Source organism: Grus americana, chromosome 22, assembly GCF_028858705.1.
Source record: "Grus americana isolate bGruAme1 chromosome 22, bGruAme1.mat, whole genome shotgun sequence".
NCBI lineage: Eukaryota > Metazoa > Chordata > Aves > Gruiformes > Gruidae > Grus > Grus americana.
Window position 1 is genome coordinate 6,476,426 of NC_072873.1, and position 26,896 is coordinate 6,503,321.

The 26,896-nt window shown below is 52.9% G+C and overlaps 1 protein-coding gene across 1 annotated transcript in view; it reads right to left on the reverse strand.

The window, feature by feature from the left end:
- LOC129195352 (M1-specific T cell receptor alpha chain-like) overlaps positions 1–26,896 on the reverse strand; it is a 431,139-nt gene that overhangs the window by 330,791 nt on the left and 73,452 nt on the right. The window contains exon 4 of the mRNA XM_054801303.1: positions 10,710–10,724. Within this exon, the coding sequence (XP_054657278.1) occupies positions 10,710–10,724 (15 nt within the window). The remainder of the gene's footprint in view (positions 1–10,709; positions 10,725–26,896) is intronic.

A 26,896-nucleotide genomic window follows, 5' to 3' on the forward strand; every position in this document is an offset into this window, starting at 1 on the left:
GTCATTCTCTGAAAGACTCACAGGCACATCCACCTCTTTGCAGGTGACTATGTGCCAGGGCAAAGGGGAAAACTGCAACCCAGACTTCGCTATGTAAAGTCAGTTCTATACTGGCCTAGGAGGGACGCAAGGATGCTTAGCATAGAATTCCCAGGGAATGTACTGGTTTATATTTTAGCTAGGCACGTAGCGGTGCCCTAGCCTCATCCGTGGCGGGATCCTGATGGAGAGGAAAGCAGGATTGATATATATGTGGCTGATCATTGACTATTGCGCGCATAATCGGTACGTACTTGTCCTACGCAGCATCAGTACGTGCTTGTCACGTGCAGGTGGTACAGATGTATGGTCAGTGGTGGATGAATCATCACTGATGTAAACCCGGGTCCCGTGCAGGTGGGGGGCTTTATCCCAGAGTCTGGTCGACTGCAGTTCTGGCCATGGTCATATGCCTGGTTTCATTGGAGGGTAAATCTTCTATTGTTTTGTGGTTGGTAAGGGGAGTTCTGAGCTAGGAAGAGCTGGCTTAGGTTGGGTCTTTGGGTCACATTGACCCTGAGGTTAAAGCTCATAATCTCAGGTTGTCTTCATTCTTATGCACAAGTGGTATTGCAGTTATCATCCTTATGATGCTCTTGAAGGGACTTCTAGGTCATTTTTACAAGAAGTGAGTAACGAATACAATGAGCAGGATTAGAGGGACCCTTCCTCCAGCCACACAGATGAAAGGGACAACCAGGTTTATTGGACTGTGTGGATCAATGGCCTGTCATGTCAGACCCAGAAGAGTAGAAGACTCCAGTGGACACCAGCGCACAGTGTGCACGAGTGCCATCCAGATTTGAAGGGGCAGAACCCATCTGTATTTCTGGAGTGACAGGGGCATCCCAACAGCTAACTGTACTGGGGGCCGAAGTGAGCCTCACTGGGAATGAGTGGCAAAAGCCCCCCATTGTGACTGGCCCAGAGGCTCCGTGTATTCTTGGCTTAGACTACCTCCGGAGAGGGTATTGCAAGGACCCAAAAGGGCCCTGGTGGGCTTTGGGCATAGCTGCCTTGGAGACAGAGGAAACTGAACAGCTGTCTACCTTGCCCGGTCTCTCAGAGGACCCTTCTGTGGTGGGGTTCCTGATGGTCGAAGAACAACAGTTGCCAATCACTACCACAATGGTGCACCAACGGCAAAATTGCACCAGCCGAAACTCCCTGATTCCTGTCGTCAACTGGACAGCCAAGGAGTGATCAGCAGAACCCACTCACCCTTTAATAGCCCCATATGGCCAGTGTGCAATGGAGAGTGGAGACTGACATTAGAATATGCTGTCCTGAATGGTCACACCGCTACTGACTGCTGCCGTGCTGGATGTGCTACGACTTCACTATGACCTGGAGTCAAAGGCAGCCAAGTGGTAGTGGTATGCCACAACTATATTGCCAATGGGTTTTTCTCCATCCCTTTGGCAGAAGAGTGCAGGCCACAGTTTGCTTTCACTTGGAAGGTGTCGTGTAAAAAGGTACAAGTCTGACGTGTGGCTGAGGGAGGCCCTTCCATTGAGTCCCAAGGTTCAGAAAGGACCCCCTTGCTTTCTAAACTGCATCTCAGAGAGGAGTCTAGGTGTGGCTAAGGATAGTCTTAGTCCCATACTTGGTCAACTGTTCATGTCTAAAGGATTCTGTGTGTAGCCACTTATCAGAGTCCACGTTTGCCTGTCAGAGCCCCACCAAGGACTTTCACAGTAACACTTTTGCAAAGTTGAAAAAGATAGGTAATTTATTGAGGCGACAGATATAAAAAGTTTGTATTTTCAATTAATAATTACACTTACTGCAAAAATTGAGCCCAAGTGAATAATTCAGCGCTTTTGTGAATGATATTTTCCCAGGGTAACATCCAACATAGTCAGAGGCACAAGCCTTACCAAAGAGGCATCCTTACTTGGGGAGGACAGAGGTCCAGGCCCATTGACCCATCTCGAGAGCTGGAGTTGTCGTCTTCAAAATAGAGGATTTTAAATGCCAGATTTATACTTTTGGTGAGGTGGTCAAGTATTCTGTGCTGACTGGCCCTTAACAAAGCTTGTTGAGCTGTTGATCAAGGAGGAAGAGGCAGAGAACAAACGGGTTTGGTACAGAGGTGCGGGGGTCTATTTAGGTCTACTGAAGTAACATCAGGCTGTGAAGCCTCCCCTCACCCCAGGCATCACTCAGTGGATTCGAGTGGTAGACCGTGAGGTGCCACATCTGTCAGGATGAGCAAGTTGCTCATCCCTTGCCTTTGTTCAGGTCTGGTGCTTATCAGTGCAAGATAAGCAAGTTGGTCAATCTGCACTTTCGCTCAAGTCAGACCCCGCTAGTTTCTACTGACTCACAGTGACCCTGTATATGGCACCAACAAACCCGGACAAGTCTGGTGTCCCACAGAGGGGTGTCCAGTACACCTGGAATCGGCTGCACCAGGGGTGGAAACACAGCCCCACCATTTGCCATGGCCTGATCCAGACTGCACTGGAATGGGGTGAAGCCCCAGAACACCTGCAATACATGGATGACTTCATTGTATGAGGCAACTCAGCAGAAGAAGTTTTTGAGAAAGGGAAGAAAATAATCCAAATCCTTTGAAAATCCACTTTTGCTATAAAACAAAGTAAGGTCAAGGGATCTGAACGAGAGATCCAGATTTAGGAATAAAATGGCAAGATGGATGCTGCCAGATCCCAAAGGATGCGATCAACAAAATAGCAGCCATGTCTCCATCAACTAACAAACAGGAAACACAAGCTTTCTTAGGGGTTGTGGGTTTCTGGAGAATGCTTATCCCAAATTACAGTCTCATTGTAAGTCCTCTGTATCAAGTGACCCAGAAGAAGAATGATTTCAAACGAGGCCCTGAGCAACGACAAGCCTTTGAACACATTAAACAGGAAATTATCCATGCAGTAGCCCTTGAGCCAGTCCAGGCAGGACCAGATGTCACGAATGTGCTCTACTCCACAGCCGGGGAAGATGGCCCTACCTGGAGTCTCTGGCAGAAAGCACCAGGGGAGACTCGAGGTGGACCCCTGCGGTTTTGGAGTCGGGGATACAGAGGATCCGAGGCCTGCCACACTCCAACTGAACAAGAGATATTGGCAGCATATGAAGGGGTTGGAGCTGCTTCAGAGGTGCTTGGTACCGAAGCACAGCTCCTCCTGGCACCCTGACTGCTGGTGCTGGGCTGGATGTTCAAAGGGAGGGTCCCCTCTACACACCATGCAACTGATGCTAGGTGGAGTAAGTGATCACACAGCGGGCTCGTGTGGTAAACCTCAGTCACCCAGGAATCATAGAAGTGATCATGGACTGGCCAGAAGGTAAAGATTTTGTAATATTGCTAGAGGAGGCGGTGACGCATCCTGAAGATGCCTCACCATGTAATAAACTGCCGGAAAATGAGAAGCAATATGCCCTGTTCACTAAGGGGTCCTGTTGCATTGCAGTCAGTTTGCAGAGGTGAAAGCCCTCCAGCTGGCTCTAGACATTGCTGAACGAGAACAGTCGCCGATGATCTACCTCTCTACTGACTCACGGATGGTGGCCAATGCCCTCTGGGGGTGGTTACAGCCATGGAAGCAGAGCAACTGGCAGCACAGAGGCAAACCCATCTGGGCTGCCCCATTGTGGCAAGATACTGCTTCCCAGCTAGAGAAGCTGGTTATAAAAGTACGTCACGTAGATGACCACGTACCCAAGATTTGGGCCGCAGAGGAACATCAGAACAACCAGCATATGGAATTAGGCTGCTAAGATTGAAGTGGCTCAGGAAGATCCAGACTGGCCACACAAGGGTGAATTATTTACAGCGAGGTGGGCCCATGATACCACAGGCCATCAAGGAAGTACAGATGGGATCGTGATCAAGGGGTAGACTTAACCCATGGACGCTATTGTACAGGTCATCCATGACAAGCCAAGCCGTTAAAGCCTCTCTGGTGTGGAGGACAATGGATGACATGTAAATATGGGGAGGCCTGGCAGATTGCTTATGTCACACTCCCACAAACCCACCAAGGCAAGTGCTATGTACTTACAATGGTGGAAGCAACCACCAAATGGCTGGAAACAAAGCCCGTGCCCCATGCCACCACCAAGAACACTATTCTGGGCCTTGAAAAGCAAGTCCTGTGGTGACATGGCACCCCAGAATGGAGTCGAACAATGGGACTCATTTCCGAAACAACCTCATAGACACCTGCATCATTGGGACACATCAACCCTGAGGTAAAAGCTCATAGTCTCAGTTTGTCTTCATTCTTCTGCACAAGTGATACCACAGTTAGCATTTTGCCTTTCACACCTGCTTTCACACCATGATGACTTGCCAAAAAAGCTTTTTTGCAAGAGTATTGAGGAAAACTTGCTTTCTTATTTTAGCTTGTCTGGTATCAGATGGGACAGAGTTAATTTTTGAGTATAATGCTGTGTTTTGGATTTAGGGTGAGAATAATGTGGATAGCACACTGATGTTTTGATTGTGTCCAGGCAATGTTTACACCATAGAATCATAGAATGGTTTGGGTTGGAAGGGACCTTAAAGATTATCTAGTTCCAACCCCCCTGCTGTGGGCAAGGACACCCTCCACTAGACCACATTGCCCAAAGCCTCATCCAACCTGGCCTTAAACACTTCCAGGGATGGGGCCTCCACAACCTCTCTGGGCAACCTGTTCCACTGCCTCACCACTCTAACAGTAAAGAATTTCTTTCTAACATCTAATCTAAATCGACCTTCCTTCAGCTTGAACCCATTACCCCTTGTCCTGTCACTACACTCCATGATAAACAGTCCCTCACCATCTTTCCTGTAGGCCCCCTTCAGGTACTGGTAAGCCACAATTAGATCTCCCTGGAGCCTTTTTTTCTCCAGGCTGAACCAGCCCAACTCTCTCAGCCTGTCCTCATAGGAGAGGTGCTCCAGCCCTCTGATCAGCTTCGTGGCCCTCCTCTGGACTCGCTCCAACAGCTCAATGTCTCTTTTGTACTGGGGCCCCCAGAGCTGGGTGCAGTACTCCAGGTGGGGTCTCGCAAGAGCGGAGCAGAGGGGCAGGATCGACTCCCTCGACCTGCTGGTCACACTGGTTTTGACACAGCCCAGGACACGGTTGGCTTTCTGGGCTGCAAGCGCACACTGCCGGCTCATGTTGAGCTTCTCATCAATCAACACCCCCAAGTCCTTCTCCTCGGGGCTGCTTTCAATCCATTCCTCACCCAGCCTATAGTCGTGCTTGGGATTGCCCCGACCCACATGCAGGACCTTGCACTTGGCCTTGTTGAACTTCATGCAGTTCGCATGGGCCCACCTCGCCAGCCTGGATGGTACCCCTTCCCTCCAGCGTGTCGACCACACAGCTTGGTGTCGTCAGCAAACTTGCTGAGGGTGCACTCGATCCCATTGTCCATGTCGCTGACAAAGATGTTGAACAGTGCCAGTACCAGTACCGACCCCTGAGGAATGCCACTCGTCACCGTTCTCCACTTGGACATTGAGCCGTTGGCCACAACTCTTTGAGTGCGACCATCCAGCCAATTCCTTATCCACCGAGTGGTCCATCCATCAAATCCGTGTGTCTCCAATTTAGACACAAGGATGTCATGTGGGACAGTGTCAAATGCCTTGCACAAGTCCAGTTAGATGATGTCAGCTGGTCTTCCCTTGTCCACCGACGCTGTAACCCCATCACAGAAGGCCACCAAGTTTGTCAGGCACGATTTGCCCTTAGTGAAGCCATGTTGGCTGTCACCAATCACCTCCGTGTTTTCAATGTGCCTGAGCATAGTCTCCAGGAGGGTCTGCTCCATGATCTTGTCAGGCACAGAGGTAAGACTGACCGGCCTGTAGTTCCCTGGGTTTTCCTTTTTACCCTTCTTAAAAATGGGGGTTATGTTCCCTCTCTTCCAGTTGGCAGGAACTTTGCTGGACTGCCAGGACTTCTCAAATATGATGAAGAGTGGCCTGGCCACTTCATCCACCAGTTCCCTCAAGACCTGCGGATGCAACTCATCAGGTCCCATGGACTTGTCCACCTTCAGGTTCCTTAGATATTCTCAAACCTGATCTTCTCCTACAGTGGGCGGTTCTGCATTCTCCCAGTCCCTGCCTTCTGCGACCTGGGCAGTGTGGCTCAAGCATTTGCCAGTGAAGACTGAGGCAAAGAAGTCATTGAGTACCTCAGCCTTCTCCATATCCTGGGTAAGCAGGTCACCCGTTTCATTCCGGAGGGGACCCACATTTTCCCTCCTCCTTTTATCGCTAATATACCTATAGAAGCTTTTCAAGTCAATAACTTTTAAGCTTCTCTCACCACCCCACCAGTGAGGAGGCTGGGGGTGCACAAGAAGCACCGTGGGAAGGCACATCTGCCCCAAAATGGCCAAAGGGATATTCCATTCATGCTTGGTATATAACTTGGGGTAAGCTGGCCAGGGGAATGACCGCAGCTTGGGAAATGCTGGGGCATTGCTTAGCAGATGGTCAGCAATGGTGTTATCACTTGTTTTCTATATTTTATTATTATAATTATATCATCATCATCATTATCATTATGATTTTCTATCCTATCAAACAAACCTAGAGCCTGGCTTTGGAAGCATGGGGAATAACACGCATCCCCATCTGACCGGTTGACTGGCTGCTGCCTGGAGCCTGAGAGGCCTATTGCTGGCCACAGCTGGTTGCTGGAGGCAGGGTTCCTGGACCGAGGGGAGGGGAGGGCAGGGAATTCAATCACACCCAAAGGCCTCTGCCGGAGGATTGCAGGGGGTACATGGCGGCATGTTGGCAGCGCATGAGGCCAGGAGGTCTATCTGCCAGTCAGAAAGCCAAGGATGCTGGAGTACTGCCAAAGCATTTCCAGCCCCCAAAGCTGTCTCTTAAAAACTCTGGCTGGCCATCAGGCCTGACGCTGTCCTTTCAGGCTCCCCAGGAGAAGGGTGCAAGGAAGGGGAGCAGAACAGGAGCCACTTTGCTCCTCGGATGACAGAAGGGTTGAGGCTGTAATGGACCTCTGGAAAAGGTCTAGTTGAACCCTCCTGCTCGAAGCAGGGTCAGCTAGAGTGGGCGTACTGGGACTGCTTGGGATGGAATTACTTGTCTTCATAGCAGCCTGTATGGGCAGCTGCGAGGTTTTGTGACCAAAGCCATGTTGATAACACACCGATGGTTTAGCAACTGCTGAACGGTGCTTACACAGCATCAGAGATGCAGCATCAGCATTCTCCATTTCTTACATTGCCCCACCAGCTGTACAGCTGACCACATCTGGCCAAAGGGATGTTCCATACTGCATGATGTCATGCGAAGCAATAAAAGCTGGGAGAAAGAAGGAGGAAAGGCAGATATTCAGAGTTACGACATTGGTCTTTTCCAAGTAGCTGCTATATGTGATGAAGGCCTGCTTTCCTGGAAATGGCTAAACATCTGCCTGCCGATGGGAAGCAGAGAATAAATTTCTTATTTTGCTCTGTTTGTGCATGCAGCTTTTGCTTTACTTATTAAAACTCTCTTTATCTCAACCCTGAATTTTTCTCTCTTTTACAATTCTGATTCCCTCCCCCATCCCACTACAGGTGACTAAGCGAGCAGCTGCGTGGGGCTTAGCTGTCTTCTGGGGTTCAGGACAGTAGGCTGCCCACAACGTTGTCCACTTCCATTTTGAATATCTCCAGGAATGGAGACTACACAGCCTCAGGTATTTACACACACTGGCAAATCCCCCCATGGCATTTTCTTCTCTACGCTGAACAAACCCAGCTCACTCAGGCTCTCCTTCTATGTCAGATGCTCCCTTCCTCATCTTCATGGCCCATCATTGCTTTTGCTGTGGGATGTCCATGTCCTTTCTGTGCTGAGGAGCCCAGGACTTGGCACAGTAGTCCACAGTCTCTCCAGCACTGAGATCAAAAGTATTCCATCCCAACGAGCAAGGAGTCAGGCTAAAATGCCAGGAGGCCTGCATGGAGAAACAAGCCTATGGAAAATGCAGGTCCACTGCTGAATGGGGTGAGGACCTGGTGATACAGGACATGGAAAATGGTGGAGGTAATGAATGCCTTATTCCTCTCAGTCTTTACAAGCAAAACCATCCTTCAGGAGTCCCAGAGGCCAGGGGGAAAGGCTGGAGCAAGGAAGATGTACCTTTGCACACTCCATGTCACTGAGCACTTATCTGGTCCATAATAAGTAGCCTTGTCTGCGATGTTTCCAGGGAACTCAGTGCTGAAAGTGTAACTCAATTCAGACTACACAACACCCACCCTCTCCCCATCCACCAAGACCCATCGTCTTATTGTAGAAGGGTTCACATTTGGTTAAGCTCCATTTCCACTGCACAAAGCCATGCTGACTGTCAGTGAGGAAGGCGAGGGAGGAGGTGCTGCAGGTGTTGCAGCAGAGATTCCCCTGCATCCTGTAATGAAGACCATGGTGACGCATGTTGTCCCTCTGCAGCCCATGCTGGACCATGGTGGAATAGATATCCACCCTGCAGCCCATGGAGGACCCCACGCTGCAGAAAGCAGATTTGCCCTGAATGAAGCTGTGACCTCGTGGAGAGCTCATGCTGGAGCAGGCTCCTGGCAGGAACGGTGGTCCTGCGGAGAGGAGTGCACGCTGGAGCAGGTTTTTCTAGCAGGACCTGTACTCTGCAGGGGACCCATGCTGGAACAGTCTGTTCCTGAAGGACTGCACCCCATGGAAAGGACCCATACCGGAGGAGTTTGTGACAAACTGCAGCCCATGGGAAGGACCTGTGTTGGAGAAGTTAATGAAGAACTGTTTTGCATGGGTGGGACACCTCGCTGGAGTATCAGGAAGATAAGCATGAGAAGAAAGGAGCGGCAGAGAAAACGTGTTATGAACTGACTGCAGCACACATGCCCTGTCCTTGTTCACAGCTCAGGGGGAGGAGGTAGAGACAAGTTGGGAGTGAAGTTGAGCCTGCGAAGAAGGGAGGGGTTGGGGGAAGGTGTTTTTAGATTTGTTCTTATTTCTCATTATCCTACTCTGGATTCATTGGCAATAAAGTAAATTAATTTCCCCAAGTCAAGTCCTTTGGCCTGTGATGGCAGTTGCTGGTCATCTCCCTGTCCTTATCTCGACCCATCAGCCTGTCATTGTACTTTTTCCCCCTGTTCACAGGAGGAGAGGGACTGATAGAGTGGCTTAGTGGGCACATAGTGGCACACAAGCTCAAACCACCACACTTTGTCTACTTCTTCTTCCTGAGCAGGTGATCTGTAGCAACCACCCACCACAAGGTCACCCATGCTCATCTGCCCTCTGCCTTTCCTGAACAGCCTGGCTCCATCCACTACAGTACTCCTGTAAGCCACCACTCCCCATCTATCTCCATGTTCCCATAGCTCTACAGCCCAGCCATGGAGGAAAAACTGGGCCACGTTGGACAGGACCCCAGGCAATGTGCAATTACATGCACTTCACCACCCAGGTGAAGTGCCCAGAACAGATCCTCCTGCATCATTAACAGTCTCAGCCCTTCAACCACACTGCCTTCCCTTCACTGTCTTCTCCTGCAAGCATGCCAAAGGTCTGTTTCCTGCACCTGCCATTGCATCACACCAACATCTGATTAGTGGCTGCTAGAAAGAAATGCTGAAAAGTCTCTGTCAGACAGTTTTTGGTCCACTATGCTGCAGAGCTGCTCCAGGGTGAGGCTAGCACCACAGTAATACACTGCTTCATCCCCTTCCTTTGCTGCCTGGATCTGCAGTGTGAATCTGTTCTGGGAGCTCTCCACTGTTCCCTTAAAGCGACCCTGGAAACCTTCTCCATAGGCATCACCCTCCCTGAAAATCCAGTCCAGAGTGCCACGTGGCCCCTGCCAGTACCAGAATATGTAGTAGTTGCTCATTCTGCCTCCACTCATGCTGCACTGGAAGGTGACTCAATTTCCCTCTCGCACGGCTAGTTCCCTCATGTGTTGCTCCAAGGCCACCTGGGCAGTGACTGCTGCAGAGAACGAGAACAAGCCCTGATCACTCCAAGAATGAGCAAAGGTCAGGGCAGCACTGGTGGGGGCATTGGATGGCACAGGACTAGCAGGAGGACTGAATTGTTCTCTGTGAGCCCACCTGACAGAGATGGGCAGAGGAATAGAGCTGGTACCAGGAATCAGGGCTCATGAGGAGGGAGACACGACGTTTCCCTCCCTCCTTCTCCCTGTCAGGGAACTCTTTCCGATAAGCACACAGGAGGGACAAGGACCTCCCATGGTCAAGTGGGGCTTGGGCCCCACGCTGCCATCCTTGAGCTGGTCTTTGCAAGATGGGTTCGCAGTGCCCCATGAGCAGAGTGTCCAGCCCAAGAGCAAAGCATTAGGCCCCAAGATGTGGGAGTAGCAGGTCGCTGCCCTGCCTGTCCCCACGCTGCAGAAGAGGCAGGCTGGACAGAGGTGCCTAACTCATGGCTAGAAGAGGAAGAGGGCTGTTCCCACTGTGTGCTGCAGGGATGGGTGGGAAGTCAGGCCAGAGGCACAGGTCAGGCTGCAAGCGGTCAGCACAGCTCCACAGAGCTCCACAGAGCTGTGCAGAGCACAGGGGCATGCTCAGTTCCTGGGGGCAGGGCAGGGCGCATCACCCCTTCCTTTCACTTACCTACCATGGGCAATAACCCCACGCACATGGCAGTCCACATGGCCAGACCCACTCTCTGTTACCTCCCTCCAGCTTCTCTCTGCCGGCAGAACAGCTCTGCCCACATCTTCCCTGCCTCTGCCTCTCTGCCTGCAGTCAGTCCTAGTCCCTCCGCATCACTCCCTCCCTATATGACAACAAAGAAGGTGAGAGGTGCGGGGCTGGAGGAGCAGCAGCACTTAATGCTCGCTTGGCAGGAAAACCTCTGTTAGGCAAAAGGTGACGTGTTGCTGTGGGGCCACCCTCGACCTTCCTCTGAGGAAGGACCGCAGTGTTTCTGCTGGGACTTTGGAGCTGGCCCTGGGGGTGGCAGCTTGTCTTCCCAGGGGGCCCATGTCCCTTTCTGCTGCTGAGCTGCTGCTCCTGGATGGGACCACCTGGAGCTGAGCTCTGCTTGGACAGGGCATCTCCAGGCAGATGTGCTCCTCATCCTGCTCCCTCCACTCTGACCCAGCACCCAACTTGTCCATTTTGCTGTCACTCCTCCAGCTGCGTCTTCCTTTCAAAACCCTTCCTGACCTGCCAAGCAGCAAAGGACCTACAGGGTACTGGGCAGGTGAGATCTAGGATATGCTTCACACTGAAGCTCTCGCGTAGATGTGCAGGCTCAAACCCCGCAGCTCATCCTCCAAAACTCATGCGTGCACGACTCAGCAGGGACCAGGCTCTTTGGGCTGCTCAGCAGAGCAGGGACAATCGCTTCTCCGTGCTTACCCTACACACCAGGAAGCTAGTGCTCCCCCTCGGACCTTTGCAGCCACAGGACGTGACACCTACTGACCCCTGACACAGTGTCACCATCTTGACAGGTAGCACCATTTTGGGGAGCACTTCCCACTCTGTTGTCCAAAAAACTGGGGGTTTGTTTACCTGGTGTGCAATACACCAATACTCAGACAGAGCAGAGGTATTTTATATTTGCGCAGATACAGGTGTCCATCCCAAGACAGCACAGCAAAGCTCCAAATCAGTGGAGCATATAACATTAACATATTCACTTTTCTAATACATATGAATTGTTATATGCATATGATTAGTTTAGGTTTCGTCATCTAGCATGCAAACTAGAACGTGTGCCCAGTTTCTCTGCCTTTATCTTTTGAGTAGTTGGTGTAACTGGGAGAGGTGGTCCATGGGTCGGTGGTCGCAATTCCCCCTGCAGGAATTACCTTTCCCCTAGTTTCCCGGTACTTTTTGCAAGTCCAAATGTTTCTTCAAGGCTTGCTGCTCAAAGTAACAATTTATCAGTTATGCTTCCAATTCTTGACAATCACATCTTAATTATTACTTTGTTTGGATAATTATTAACACAGGGGTAGCTCTATACAATTGTTGTCCTTAGCAGCAGTACATTTGACTTTGCTGTAACACCTCTACAGTGGCCCCCCACAGACTGTCTGAATCCTTCCCCTCCCCTCTTTTTTAACCGGTGCTCCAACATGGCCCCTTGAGGACAGGATCCAGGACAGTGCTTGGAAGGGGAGTTGCAGAGGGTAGAGGAACCCATTGAAGCCGGAGGCTTGACACTGGGAAAAGAAGCAGGCGGATGCAGGGCCAGGGGGACCTATGGTGCCCCCCGTCACTTAGAGCTGCCCTAGCATGGTAGGACATGCCGGGTTCCATACGGCCCCCAAACGCATGGAAGGCTGGAGAGTTGTTCTGGCCCTGGGCACCCTCCACATCATCCTTGATGTGGTTCCCCTACAAAAATCCCTGCTGGCCCTCAGTGTACACACATGAGCATATATGTGCATGGAGACAACACTAACAACACAACAAAGAGACTATTCATCACGTCAAAAGACACTCTTTGGCTCAGCTCCTTCTGTTGCACTAGTCTGGGGCTCCCTGAACAACAGGAAGTTTCAAAATTCAGTCCAACTCTAGCTATCCATGTTGAAATTACATTCACTGTGCTTTTTTCCTAGGCCAACCTTTTTCCTTGTGGCTTTCTGGCTGCGGGAGAGACTGAGAAGTAAGAACGAAGGTAACAGCACGTTCAGGGTTTTGTGTGTGTGTTTGTAGGAAATTCTGCAGCTGCTACTGCTGCAGCACCTCTGTGCCTGTTTCTGGGAAAAGCCACACCAGACTATTCCTGAGAAGTTTCTGAAAAGCCTTGCTTTGCAGCAAACACAAAAGACCCTGCTGGATTTAAATCCCCTCCTTCCTTTCATGCGCTGGCCCTGCCCGTGTCTCAAGCACTGTGCCCTTTTCCAGCTCTCTGGTGCTACAGAAATAGGTGGCTGCGTCTGCAAGCGATGGTGAGAGCGCTTCCAGCGACAGCTGGTTCCTGGAGGGGTCTGCAGAGCTGGTGACTCACGTCTGGAAGGATGAAGCAATGTGCTGGAGTCCTGTGAAGGGATACTGCAACACTAGATGCTGCAGGTCTCTGCCAGGAATCTCATGGATCCAGTCCCAAGCGTACCTGCTGTCGGGGATGGGCACACCAGAGATGTGGCAGGTAAGCATGAGAGACTCTGAGACCTTCCCTACTGTGGGGCCAGAGGCCTCTGTCTGCACCTGAGAAAGGCCACCTGCAACCCCAGGAGACAAGCATGAGCAGCCGGGAACAGCTCAAGCCATCACTTCATCTACTCCACCACTTCCCTGGCCTTCTGCTTGTGATCTCTAGAATCCAGCAGGTACAAACACATGGGCTCAGAAGCTCTGGCTCCCGTTACAGTCTCAGATCTGGCAGAGTAGAAGAGGCTTCCCCTTTCTGCCAGGGAGATCCCAAATGACCCTTGGGATTTCCCCATCTCTTCTGCTCGCTCCTCAGGCAGGAAAACTCCTGGGCCGGACAGAGTTGACCTGAGCCATGCCCACAACCAGAGCACAGCTATTCACAGCCCTCACCAAGCTGGGTTATTTCTGGGTACACGTACTACTGGGATTCGATGGAAACAGCAAAACTGGTTTCCAAAGATGAAGGAACTCTGGAGCGTGAGAGGAGAAGGGGTTGGCATGATACCTGGGAAGATGGCAAAGAGCTCATTTGGGGACATAAACAGGTAAGACATCCCAGTCAGAATCAACCATTTGAAAACTCTATGCCATAACTACATGAATCTCTGAGAACAACCCTGAACATATGGGGGACTCGCCTCCCTGCCAGCTCCGAGACCAGAGCCAGGACCCTGGTGCGAGGTTTGTGTTAAAGCTCTGCTGCATTTCCTGTCTCCGTGGGAACCGTACAGAAGTAGCGGGCAGAGTCCTGAGGGCGCAGGTCCCGCAGCGACAGAGATGACTCGGAACGGGAATTGTCCCGGGAGGCTGTGGCTCGGCCCTCCACTGCTGGGCCATAACTTCTAGCACCCAACGCCCAGATGAGGGACACCCACTCGAGACTGCTACCCGGTGCCTGACGGTACCACCAAATACCAGTATTCCCGAAGGTGAAGCCGGATCCGCGGCAGGAGAGGTGCACGGAGTCCCCGGGCGCTCGCAGCCCTCCGCCGGTCTCCACCAGCCTCAGTTGCGCCCACAGCCCTGCGGACGGAGAGCGCAGGCAGCCGGGCAGGGCGCGCCCACGGCCCGAGGACGTTCACCCGCCGCCCCGGCGACACCCGTCCCGCCACAGCCACAGCCGCCACCGCCCTCTCTCCCGGCAAAGTCCCGCGACCGGGGCAAGGCACCGCCTGCCCTCCTCGGGGATCAGCCGCGCCTGCTCAGCCACCGCGGCCCCGACCGCGGAACGAAAGCCTCCCTCTGCCTCTGCATCTCCCTCTCCCACTCCCTCTCCCGCTCCCCCCCCACACCACCCGCTCCCCGCTTCCCCGCTAAGGAAGGCGAGTGCCAGGCGACAGCGCGCCCGGCGCGGGAGCAGCCGCAGCCCCGGGGCCCCGGGACGGGCAGGGCCGCCCGCGGCAGCAGCCCCAGCCCCGGGCCCAGCCCCAGCCTCGCTGCCCTCCCCGCCCGGCTCTCACCTGCCGGCCCCGCGGCCAAGGACAAGGCCAGGAGCCACGGCCCCAGCCCGGGCGCCACCATGCCCTGCCGCGCCGGGGCCGGCCGGGCACCTCGGCCCGGCGGGAGCCGCAGAGGAGACGAGCGGAGCCGCGCTCGGGACCGCTCCTCACCGCCACGCCGCCTCGGCCCTTCGCCGCGGCAGCGCCCACGCCTCTGCCCGCCCCCAACAGAACACGCCCGGCCCGGCTCGGCTCCCCGGTGCCGCGGCCCCTTCGGGGGAGGAGAAGGGGGGGCACGGGGAGGGACGCGGGGCAGGGGCGTCGCCAGAGAAGGAGCGCGGCGCCCCGGGAGACGAAGGCTCCTGGCCCGCGCCTCCCAGCGCGCCTCCGCCGCTCTCCCGGCTTGTCGCCCTGACGTCGAGCCCTGCGGAAGGGGGTGGGCGCCTCGGCCAGGCGCAGCTGGGGACGGACCCAGCCCCAGCGTCAGGGACGGGCTGTCGGCCCGCAGCGTCCCCTCGCAGGACCCTCCCCGTGCCCCGCACCCCCAGCCCGCCCTGGCCTCACCCCCGTCCCCTGCCCGCGCCCACAAGACGGATCTGAAAGAATCCCACAGACACGGGAGTCCACATAGGCAGAACTGCTCTGGCTTAGCTGAGCCCTCCTTTCCCCACATTTACCCTGCCTTTACACTTGTCCCCCCTGGCTGCCCCACCTTCACTCCACTTTCTGCTCCACTCAGAGCCCTCTTACTCCCTTGGCATTTGTCCTGTCTCGCACTACCCTGAACCCCAAATCTGAGAGGTCATAAATGGCAAGTATTTAGAATTGCTAGGTCACCCTTCAGTGTCTTTTCCTGTCATCCTGCCAAGACACTACAAGGTGTCCCTCAGCTCCAGTGTGGTAATGTCCTTTTTACTGTACTTATGGCTGTTCTGGTGGAAAAAGCTCCTGTGGGAGACAGGATGCATGTGGCTGCAGCAGTCCCCTTGACATGTTCTATGTGGAGAACAGGCCAAGCTGAGTCCTGCCTGGGCTCTGGGCTACCCAGACCAAATTGCCTTTGGCTACCCAATGCTACCGAACAGCGAGCACAACCCTGGAAGAACCCCATCGTCATCGTCATCATCATCATTGTCATCGTCATCATCTACATCTTGAGCTTCATCATCTTATTCATCTTTGTCTTTATCAATCATCATTATCTGATGATGTCAGGGCAGTGTGAGGGGGTACATTTTATTAATAAGTAGAGCCTCTTGCCTCATGAGCTGCAATGCTATTGGTCACTTAGGTATTTCTTAGTTTTACTACTCTGCTTCTAGAGCAGTAAACTGTAGTGTACTAGTATTTCAACATTTCCCCTGGGAGCTGGTGGTACCAGAAGACATTCAAAGTGCTATCACTGTCCTCGGTGGTGGACTGGCAGGGCAGAACGCTTGCTGCCCAACTGTGGTTGATGCCTCGAAGAAGAATCACTTCTGGGGGTCACCTCCAAACAGACCTGCAACACGGGCAGAAATGTGTCTGCGGAGCAGCTTGTTTCCTTCTCTCACTTGCTCTGTGTTTAAGGCTGTGTTTACCGCAAACCTTTCTGTCTTTCCAAAGAAAAGGAAAGGTCAGATATCTACTTCCATCAGCCCTCTGCATTTCTCCCTGCCCTCATCTCCTTGTCAGCGCAGACCTCCGTCTAGCCTACTAGCAACTGTGGGGCACATGCATAGGAAGTACATGAATACACCCACCTGACTGGATTAGCAGGACACATGCTGGCACAGCCATGGTGAAGATGATCATTTTTTCCCGTCTCCAGAATCTCTGTCCCTCGGGAGACACAACAAGGCACTCTTGGCAGCACAATGGAATGGCTGCATCCTGCAGAGTGTGCCAGAGAGTGTGTGACATAGTCACACCTCTGGGGTGAGGAGGGCAAGACTGAGGCCAATTCACCTTTTGCCTTTGCTTGTCTTTGCAGCAGAGTGTCGACGGTCTCAGCGGCTTCTTGCACTTTTCCCTGGGTTTCCCTCTCCCTTCGTCACATTTACACTGTGAGGGAACATCTCTCCCTCGCTGTAGAGTGTGTCTGCTTTTGTGTGCTCTCTGTTGGTGGGAGGGCTTTTGAAAGCACAACGGCTCCTCATAATGTTCAGGGCTCTGGGAAATGCAGGTGTAGTGTTCTTTTCAACAGGTTTCAGGTTTCTCTTCATTTGGCCTCTGTTATTTAGGAAGCAGCTGTTTGGTATTTCTGTGTGCATGAGGACTTGGAACAGGGAGAGGAAGGTGATAAAGGGGGAGAAGAAAGGTATTTTAATGGGTGAACACATAAATTCCTAGAATAAGGGGATGGTGTCCTGATTCCAATGGGTTGGCTCAGTGCTGGCTGGGGCAGGGCAGGCTGGTGGGGTGGTGGAGTGGGGGGATCTGCAGCCCCATCCCCAGTGAAGCGCTACACCTGTGCCAGACTAAGGGCTTGGGGCTCCCCAGCCACTGCTGGCGTAGCAGAAAAGAAAGGGACCGAGACTGGGACAGGGACAGGGGCAGGAGGCAAAATCCTGGTATTTGGAGCCGGTGAGCAGAGAAGTGCTAAGGAGCAGCCTCGGCACTGGGAACAACTGCTCCTGGGCAGCACCCTTCCCTCTCTCCAGCCCCTTGGCGAATCCGCAGCCTTTGCTGTGTTTCTCATTTTGGTGGGTATTTTGCATACAATGGAGAGAGAAGCCTTCACTGCTGTGCATCTAATTCTGCAGTAATGAACTCCTCTCTCAGTCAGGGCTGCAAGGGAAGATTGGCCCTGTAAATCACAGACCCTCAGCTGAAATCTGCCCAGGTGGTGAACAAAGCAGCCACTGTTCTTGGAGGACCTGGCAGTGCCCAGAAGGTACCTGTGCTCACTGCTCCCACAGGACCACTTCCAGAAGAAGGAGGGATTTCAGTGCAAGGACATGATGGTACAGGTGACTGCGACAGACTACCCAACCAATGTGAGCACCTTGAGAGCCACAACAGGAAGTTCCTGTGGGAGGGCAACAAGGCACCCACGCTTACCCCTTTGGGCACAAAGGCTAAGTCCTGCACCTGGGGATGAACAACGCCATGCACCAATATGTGCTGGGGACCACCCAGCTGTAAAGCAGCTTTGCAGAAAAGGACCTGGGTGGTCCTGCTGGACACCGGGTTGACAATGAGCCAGTAATGTTTCCTTGCCTCAAACAAAGAGCTCATAAAGCAAACCACATGCAAGTACTCTCTAGCAGTTGGGACAACAGCTGTGTCTTGGGCTGGTGAGGAACAGAGAGATGACTTGCAGCTATGCTGAGACACTCCAAATACTGTCATACTGAATTAAAATAAGAATTCAAACTGATGTCAAACTATCCTTGTTGGGGTCTGAAATCAGCAGTAGTGGAGTGTGAGCTTTGCACACAGAGGGCTGTGCAGCCATCCGGAGTGACCTCACTGGCTGGAGAAGGAGCTGACAGGAAGGAACCCCATGCACTTTCTCAGGGGGAAGAGCAAAGTCCTGCACCGGGGGAGGAACGACCCCATGCACCAGGGCAGCCCAGGGTCTGCTCAGATGGAAATCACAGGTGCAGAAAAGGACCCGAGGCTTCTGCTGGACAACAACTTGACCATGAGCCAGCAATGCGCCCTGGCAGCAAAGAGGCCTGAAGGTGTCCTGGGCTGCACAGGAGAGGTGTTTCCAGCAGCTCAGGAAGGGGATCCTTCCCCTCTCCTCAACACCGCAGAACTCACACCTGGAGTACTAGGAGTAATTCTGGGCTCCCCAGGATAGGGGGGACTTGGACATACTGGGGAGAGTCTAGTGAAGGGCCACGATGGTGATTATGGGATGGTGAACCTATTACATCAGGAAAGGCCAAGAGAGCAGTGACTGTTTCCTCTGGAGAAGAGAAGCCTCGGGGGCCATCCCAGCAACATAGAGAAACATATGAAGTGTGGGTGCAGAGAAGGCAGGGCCAGGATCTCTTCAGCAGTGCTCAGTGACAGGTCAAGAGGCAATGCACACAAACTGAAAAACAGAGGGCTCCATCTGAACATCGGGAAATGCTTTTCCACCGTCAGAGTGGTTGAACCCAGGCATTGTTTGCCCAGAGAGGTTGTGGAGTCTCCATGCTTGGAGGTCTTCACAAGCTGTCTGGACATGGTCCTGAGCATCTGGCTCTAGGTGGCCCTGCTTGAGCAGGGGGCTTGCACCAGATGACCTTCTGAGATGCCTTCCAGCCTCAAACTTCCTGTCATTCTCTGAAAGACTCACAGGCACATCCACCTCTTTGCAGGTGACTATGTGCCAGGGCAAAGGGGAAAACTGCAACCCAGACTTCGCTATGTAAAGTCAGTTCTATACTGGCCTAGGAGGGAGACAAGGATGCTTAGCATAGAATTCCCCAGGGAATGTACTGGTTTATATTTTAGCTAGGCACATAGCAGTGCCCTAGCCTCATCCATGGCGGGATCCTGATGGAGAGGAAAGCAGGGTTGATATATGTGGCTGATCATTGACTACTGCTTGCATAATCGGTACGTACTTGTCCTACGCAGCATCAGTACATGCTTGTCACGTGCAGGTGGTACAGATGTATGGTCAATATTGGATGAATCGTCATTGATGTAAAGCCAGGTCCCGTGCAGGTGGGGGACTTTATCCCGGATTCTTGTTGACTGCTTTTCTGGCCGTGGTCATATGCCTGGTTTCATTTAAGAGTAAATCTTCTATCGTTTTCTGGTCAATATGGGGAATTCTGAGCTGGGAAGAGCTGGCTTAGGTTGGGTCTTTGGGTCACCTCAACCCTGAAGTAAAAGCTCATAGTCTTATCATCTTTACCATGCTCTTGAAGGGACTTTGTCCTGGTTTCAGCTGAGAGGGTTAATTTTCTTCATCATAGCTAGCATGGGGCTATGTTTTGGATTTGTGCTGGAAGCAGTATTGATATAGTACAGAGATGGTTTTGTTATATAGACATGTTGTTGTCGAGCAGTGCTTACACAGAGCCAAGGCCTTTTCTGCTTCTCGCACTGCCCTGCCAGCAGGATGACTGGGGGTGCACAAGAAGTTGGGAGGAGATACAGCCAGGACAAGTGACCCAAATTGACCAAAGGGATATTCCATACCATATGATGTCATGTTCACTTTATAAGAGGCTCGGGGAAGAGGAGGGACTGTGGGGCAGTGGCATTCAGAGTGATGGTGTTTGTCTTCCCAAGTAACCGTTACGTGTGATGGAGCCCTGCTTTCCTGGAGATGGCTGAACACCTGCGTAGCCATGGGAAGTGGTGAATGATTTCCCTGCTTTGCTTTGCTTTGCTTGCGTGTGCAGATTTTGCTTTACCTCTTAAACTGTCTTTATCTCAACGCACAAGTTTTCTCACGTTTTTTCCAATTGTCTCTCCCATCCCGATGGGGGGGGGGGGCGGAGTGAGCGAGCAGATGCGTGGTGCTCCGCATGACAGACTTCTAGGTCATTTTTACAAGAAGTGAGTAACAAATACAATGAGCAGGATTAGAGGGACCCTGCCTCCAGCCAGGCGGAGGAGAGGGACAAGGGATAATTGGGTTTTTTTGGACTCTGTAGACCTGATGGCCTGGCATGTGAGACCAAGAAGAGTACAAGGCTGTAGTGGACACTGGTGCACAGTGGACACTAGTGCCATCCAGATTTGAAGGGGCAGAACCCATCTGTATTTCTGGAGTGACAGGGGCATCCCAACAGCTAACTGCACTGGGGGCCGAAGTGAGCCTCACAGGGAATGAGTGGCAACAGCCCCCATTGTGGATGGCCCAGAGGCTCTGTGCATCCTGGGCATAGACTACCTCCGGAGAGGGTATGGCAAGGACCCAAAAGGGCCCTGGTGGGCTTTGGGCATAGCTGCCTTGGAGACAGAGGAAACTGAACAGCTGTCTACCTTGCCCGGTCTCTCAGAGGACCCTTCTGTGGTGGGGTTGCTCAGGATCAAAGAACAACAGGTGCCAGTCTCTACTACAGCTGTGCACCGACGGCAATACCGCACCAACCGAGACTCCCTGATTCCCATCCATAAACTGATTTGTCAACTGAAGATCCAAGGAGTGATCAGCAGAACCCACTCACCCTTTAACAGTCCCAGATGGCCAGCGCAAAAGTCTAATGGCGTTTGGAGATTTACAGTAGACTATGCTGGCCTGGATGAAGTCATGCTGCCGCTGAGTGATGCTGTACTGGACGTGCTGGGACTTCACTGTGACCTGGAGTCAAAGGCAGCCAAGTGGTAGTGGTATGCCACAACTATATTGCCAATGGGTTTTTCTCCATCCCTTTGGCGGCAGAGTGCAGGCCACAGTTTGCTTTCACTTGGAGGGTGTCGCATAAAAGGGTACGAGTCAAACGTGTCACTGAGGGAGGCCCTCCCGTTGAGTCACGAGGTTCAGAAAGGACCCCCTTGCTTTCTAAACTGCTTCTCAGAGAGGAGTCTAGGTGCGGCTAAGGATAGTCTTAGTCCCATACTTGGTCAACCGTTTATGTCTAAAGTATTATGTGTGTAGCCACTTATCAGAGTCCACGTTTGCCTGTCAGAGCCCCAGCACGGACTTCCACTGAAAGACTTTTGCAAAGTTTAAAAAGAAAGCGAATTTATTGAGGGGAGAGATATAAAATTTCACAATTGCAGTTTATAAATACACTTCTTGGAAAAATTGAGCTCAAGTGAATAGTTCAGCGCTTTTGTTAATGATACTGTCCCGGGGTCCCCTCTACACACCATGCAACTGATGGTATGTGGAGTAAGTGGGTTGCATTGATCACACAGCGGGCTTGAATAGGAAAACCCAGTTACCCAGGAATTCTGGAAGTGATCACGGACTGGCCAGAAGGCAAAGGTTTTGGAGTATCGCTAGCAGAGGGGGTGACACGTGCTGAAGAGGCCCCACCGTGTAATAAACTGCCAGGAAATGAGAAGTAATATGCCCTGGTCACTGAGGGGTCCTGTCACATCGTGGGAAAGCATCAGAGGTGGAAGGCTGCTGTGTGGAGTCCTACACGACGAGTCGCAGAAGCTGCTGAAGGAGAAGGCGAATCAAACCAGTTTGCAGAGGTGAAAGCCATCCAGCTGGCTTTAGACATTGCTGAACAAGAACAGTGGCCGATGCTCTACCTCTCTACTGATTCATGGATGGTGGCCAATGCCCTCTGGGGGTGGTTACAGCAATGGAGGCAGAGCAACTGGCAGCACAGAAGCAAACCCATCTCGGCTACCCCATTGTGGCAAGATATTGCTACCCGGCTAGACAATCTGATTGTAAAAGTATGTCATGTAGATGCCCACGTACCCAAGAGTCGGCCCAATGAAGAACATCAGAACAACCAGCAGTGGATCAGGCTGCTAAGATTGAAATGGCTCAGGCAGATCTGGACAGGCCATACAAGGGTGAATTGTTCATAGCTCGGTGGGCCCATGACACCTCAGGCCATCAAGGAAGAGATCCAACCTGTAGATGGGCTCGTGATCGAGGCATGGACTTAACCATGAATGCTATTGTACAGGTCATCCATGACAATCCAAGCAGGTAAAGCCTCTCTGGTATGGAGAACGATGGCTGACACATAAATATGGTGAGGCCTGGCAGATTGCTTATATCACACTCCCACAAACCCGCCAAGGCAAGCACCATGTGCTTGTAACGGTGGAAGCAACCAACAGATGGCTGGAAACATATCCCGTGCCCCATGCCACTGCCTGGAACACTATCCTGGGCCTTGAAAAGCAAGCCCTGTGGTGACATGGCACCCCAGAAAGAATCGAGTCAGACAATGGGACTCATTTCCGAAACAACCTTATAGACACCTGGGCCAAACAGCATGGTGTATCACATCCCCTACCATGCACCAGCCTCTGGGAAAATCAAACTATACAATGGACTGCTAAAGACTACACTGAGAGCAATGGGTGGTGGGACCCTCAGACATTGAGATAAACATTTAGCAAAGGCCACCTGGTTAGTTAACTCTAGGGGGTATACCAATTGAGCTGGGCCTGCCCAATCAAACCTTTTACGTACTGTAGAAGCAGATAAAGTCCCTGTAGTGCACATGAAGAAGACAGGCTGGGTTACTCCCAGACACATTAGTGGGACTGCTTTTGCTCAAGGACCTGGATGCACTTGGTGGGTGATGCAGAAGGATGCGACAGTCCAATGTGTACCTCAAGATGATTTGATTTTGGGTGAAAATAGCCAATGATTTCAATTGTATGATGGTAATTGCTAGATGATAATGCATGTCATTGCTGCTATGATTCCTATATGCCATAGTATTACAGTAAGAATTATCCAGAGTAATGAAGAATTAACTTTGATGAAAGGCAACAAAGTGCAGAGGTGATGAAACCAGAACAGGCTTCAGCAATGAGCGCCCAGCAACTTCCTCCAGATTGACATCTTCAACCCACAGAGCACAAGCATGGAGTGATCATCTACAAGTTCGGGATGCAGCATGCAGCAATCCACCATCACACACCACCTCTCCTGCCCTGAAAGACTGTTAGGACAGATGGAGCCCCAAGTCAGAGACTAAAGGAACTCAATGGACATTTTGTGGACATTTATGACCATTGTACAGACATTTCATAGTGGCGGTCTACTAAGACAATGACATCTGTGTGTATATATCAAAAGCCAGGGAAAATGGCAGTGATTAATTGCAATTGATTGGAAAATGTGGGATCTGCACATGACACAGATGTTCTAGAATAAGGGCTGGATACTGTCCTGGTTTCGGCAGGGACAGAGTTCATTTTCTTTCTGGCAGCTGGTGTGGGGCTATGTTTTGGATTTAGGGTGAGAATAATGTTGATAGCACACTGACATTTTTTGTTGTTGCCGAGCAGTCAAGGACTTTTCAGCTTCTCATACTGGCCTGCCAACGAGAAGCCTGGGGACACCCAAGTAGCTCAGAGGTGATACAACCAGGGCAACTAACCCAAACTGACCAAAGGGATAGTCCATATTGTATAACATCATGTTCCGTAGAGAACTGAGGGGTGGGCTGAGAAGTAGGGCAGCTTGGGGTCTTGCAGAGCAACGACTTTGGGTGCTGAGAAATTGTGCTGTTCACAACTTGGTTTTTACATATTGTTGTTGTTGTCGTCTTCATTTTTGTTTTGTTTTATCCTCTTAAATTGTCTTTATCTAAAGCAACAGCAATTTTTTTTCCTTTTCCATTTTCAGTTCTCTCCCACATCCCAGTGGGAGCAGGCAGTGAGCGAAGAGTTATGTGGTTGTTTCAGCTGCCTGCCAGGTTTGTGTTCAGGCTCTGCTGGATTTCCTGTCTCCGTGCGAACGGCACAGAAGTAGCGAGCAGAGTCCTGAGGGCGCAGGTCCCGCAGCGACAGAGATGACTCGGAACGGGAATTGTCCCGGGAGGCTGTGGCTCGGCCCTCCACTGCTGCCCCGTACTTCTTCGTGGTACCCGTGTAACTGATGTAGGACACCCACTCGAGACTGCTACCCGGTGCCTGACGGTACCACAGAACGACATAATCCTCGAAGGTGAAGCCGGATCCGCGGCAAGAGAGGTGCACGGAGTCCCCGGGCGCTCGCAGCCCTCCGCCGGTCTCCACCAGCCTCAGCTGCGCCCACAGCCCTGCGGACGGAGAGCGCAGGCAGCCGGGCAGGGCGCGCCCACGGCCCGAGGACGTTCACCCGCCGCCCCGGCGACACCCGCCCCGCCACAGCCACAGCCGCCACCGCCCTCTCTCCCGGCAAAGCCCCGCGACCAGGGCAAGGCACCGCCTGCCCTCCTCGGGGATCAGCCGCGCCTGCTCCCGCCACCGCGGCCCCGACCGCGGAACGAAAGCCTCCCTCTGCCTCTGCATGTGCATGTGCATGGCCATCTCCGTCTGCATCTGCATCTGCATCTCCCGCTCCCCCCCACACCACCCGCTCCCCGCTTCCCCGCTAAGGAAGGCGAGCGCCAGGCGACAGCGCGCCCGGCGCGGGAGCAGCCGCAGCCCCGGGGCCCCGGGACGGGCAGGGCCGCCCGCGGCAGCAGCCCCAGCCCCGGGCCCAGCCCCGGCCTCGCTGCCTTCCCTGCCCGGCTCTCACCTGCCGGCCCCGCGGCCAAGGACAAGGCCAGGAGCCACGGCCCCAGCCCGGGCGCCACCATGCCCTGCCGCGCCGGGGCCGGCCGGGCACCAAGGGCCCGGCGGGAGCCGCAGAGGAGACGAGCGGAGCCGCGCTCGGGACCGCTCCTCACCGCCACGCCACCTCGGCCCCTCGCCGGGGCAGCGCCCACGCCTCTGCCCGCCCCCAACAGAACACGCCCGGCACCGCCCGCCCCCCCGGTGCCGCGGCCCCTTCGGGGGAGGAGAAGGGGGGGCGCGGGGAGGGACGCGGGGCAGGGGCGTCGCCAGAGAAGGAGCGCGGCGCCCCGGGAGACGAAGGCTCCTGGCCCGCGCCTCCCAGCGCGCCTCCGCCGCTCTCCCGGAACCCAAAAGCTGACAGGGGGTAAAGGGCAACTAGGTGGCATTGTCAGGACACCCTTGGGTGTCTCGTCCTCTTCTTCCTGCCACGACACTGCAAGGTGTGCCTCAGCTCCAGTCTGCTAATGCCCTCTCCACTGCAATTGCTATTTGCCTGGTGGGAAAACTTGCAGAGAACAGCTCCTCTGTGGCTTCAGGAGAAGGGCTCCCCCGCCCTTCCTCGGGAGCATCTGCAGCTTGGGCCCAAAGGGACACTCCCTTTACCAAGCTAAATGAAGATATCAAGACCTCTGAGTGCATCATGGGATCAGTACTCACCTGGCTTGTCCCTGCATGGCAGACCTCCTCAGCTGTATCTCATCATCCTCTCATGTGCCTGAAAACCAGCAGGTCTGTTGGCCCACTGCATGGCTTTAACCAGCTTGTGGCAACAGGCCAAACAGAAATGAGAGAAGTGGGAAACACCTGACATGTTCCAACCAAACATAAGCTGACCTGAGTGGGCACAGGCTTATATTGGGCTGCACATAGTTTGGGAGCTCCTGCAATGCGCTGTGCTGCACATTTCCCTGTTGCAGGATGAACTCAGCACCAAGTACATCATAGTGGGAGAACCTGGAGGTGCCAGGCACGTGATGCGCACCCCAGCGCATGTTCCTATCTTTGCTACAGCTCCAGGTGCTGGGTCAGTGTTACGGTGCTTCATTAGCTACCTAATCCAACTGCTGTTACTGCTTCAGCTCTCACTCAGCATAGAAGGATAGCTTTAAACTGGATGTGGAGGAAGGATGAGACACTTGTGGGTCACAGCTCAGGACAGAGATAGCTGACTGATGGCACACAGTAGGAAAAGGCTTTGCTAGACCCTGGTAAAACCTGGATACAGTTAGGTGTGTGGGGGAGTCAACACAGTCCCCAGAATTGGGGCATTCGTAGGCCATCTGTAGTGCCTGATCTTCCTACAGCTGCCCTGTTGTCCTGGTTTTCAGCTAGGATAGAGTTAATTTTCACAGAAAGCTGGGAGGGGACACAGCCAGGACAGGTGGCCCAAACTGGCCAAAGGTGTATTCCATACCATATGATGTTGTCCTCATGCTCTGCATAAGAATGGGGCTAGCCTGGGAGGAGCAGCAGCTCTGGGACAGGCAGAGTGTCTGGTCATGGGGTCAGTAAATTGCATTGTGTAGCACACAGTATGTGTATATTCTAAGTACTGTTGTTATTATACTGCTCTCCTTCTGCTGTCCTGGTAAACAGTCCTTATCCCAAGCCCCAAGTTTTACCTTTTTCTTCCCCTTCTCCTTCCCATCTGTCATGGTTTAGGCCCAGCTGGTAGCTGGGTGCCACGTGGCCTCTCACTCACCCCTCCCCCAGCAGGATGGGGAGGAGAAGTATAACAAAAGGCTTGGGTTGAAATAAGGACAGGGAGACATCACTCACTAATTACCATCACAAGCAAAACAGACTGAATGTAGAGAAGAGATTCATCTAATTTATTACTAGGCAAAACAGAGTAGAGCAATGAGAAAATACAATCAAGTCTTAAAACACCTCCCTCCCCACCCCTCCCATCTTCTCAGGCTCAACTTCACTCCCGGCTTCAACCTCCTCTCCCCTCAGCGGCACAAGGGGGCAGGGAATGGGGGTTGCGGTCAGTTCAGCACACATTGTCTCTGCCACTTCTTTGTCCTCAGGGGGAGGACTCCTCTCAACATTCCCCTGCTCCAACATGGAGTCTCTCCCATGGGCTACAGTCCTTCATGAACTGCTCCAGCGTAGTCTCTCCCACAGGGTGCAGACCTTCAGGAACAGACTGCTCCAGCGTGGGGTCTCTCCCA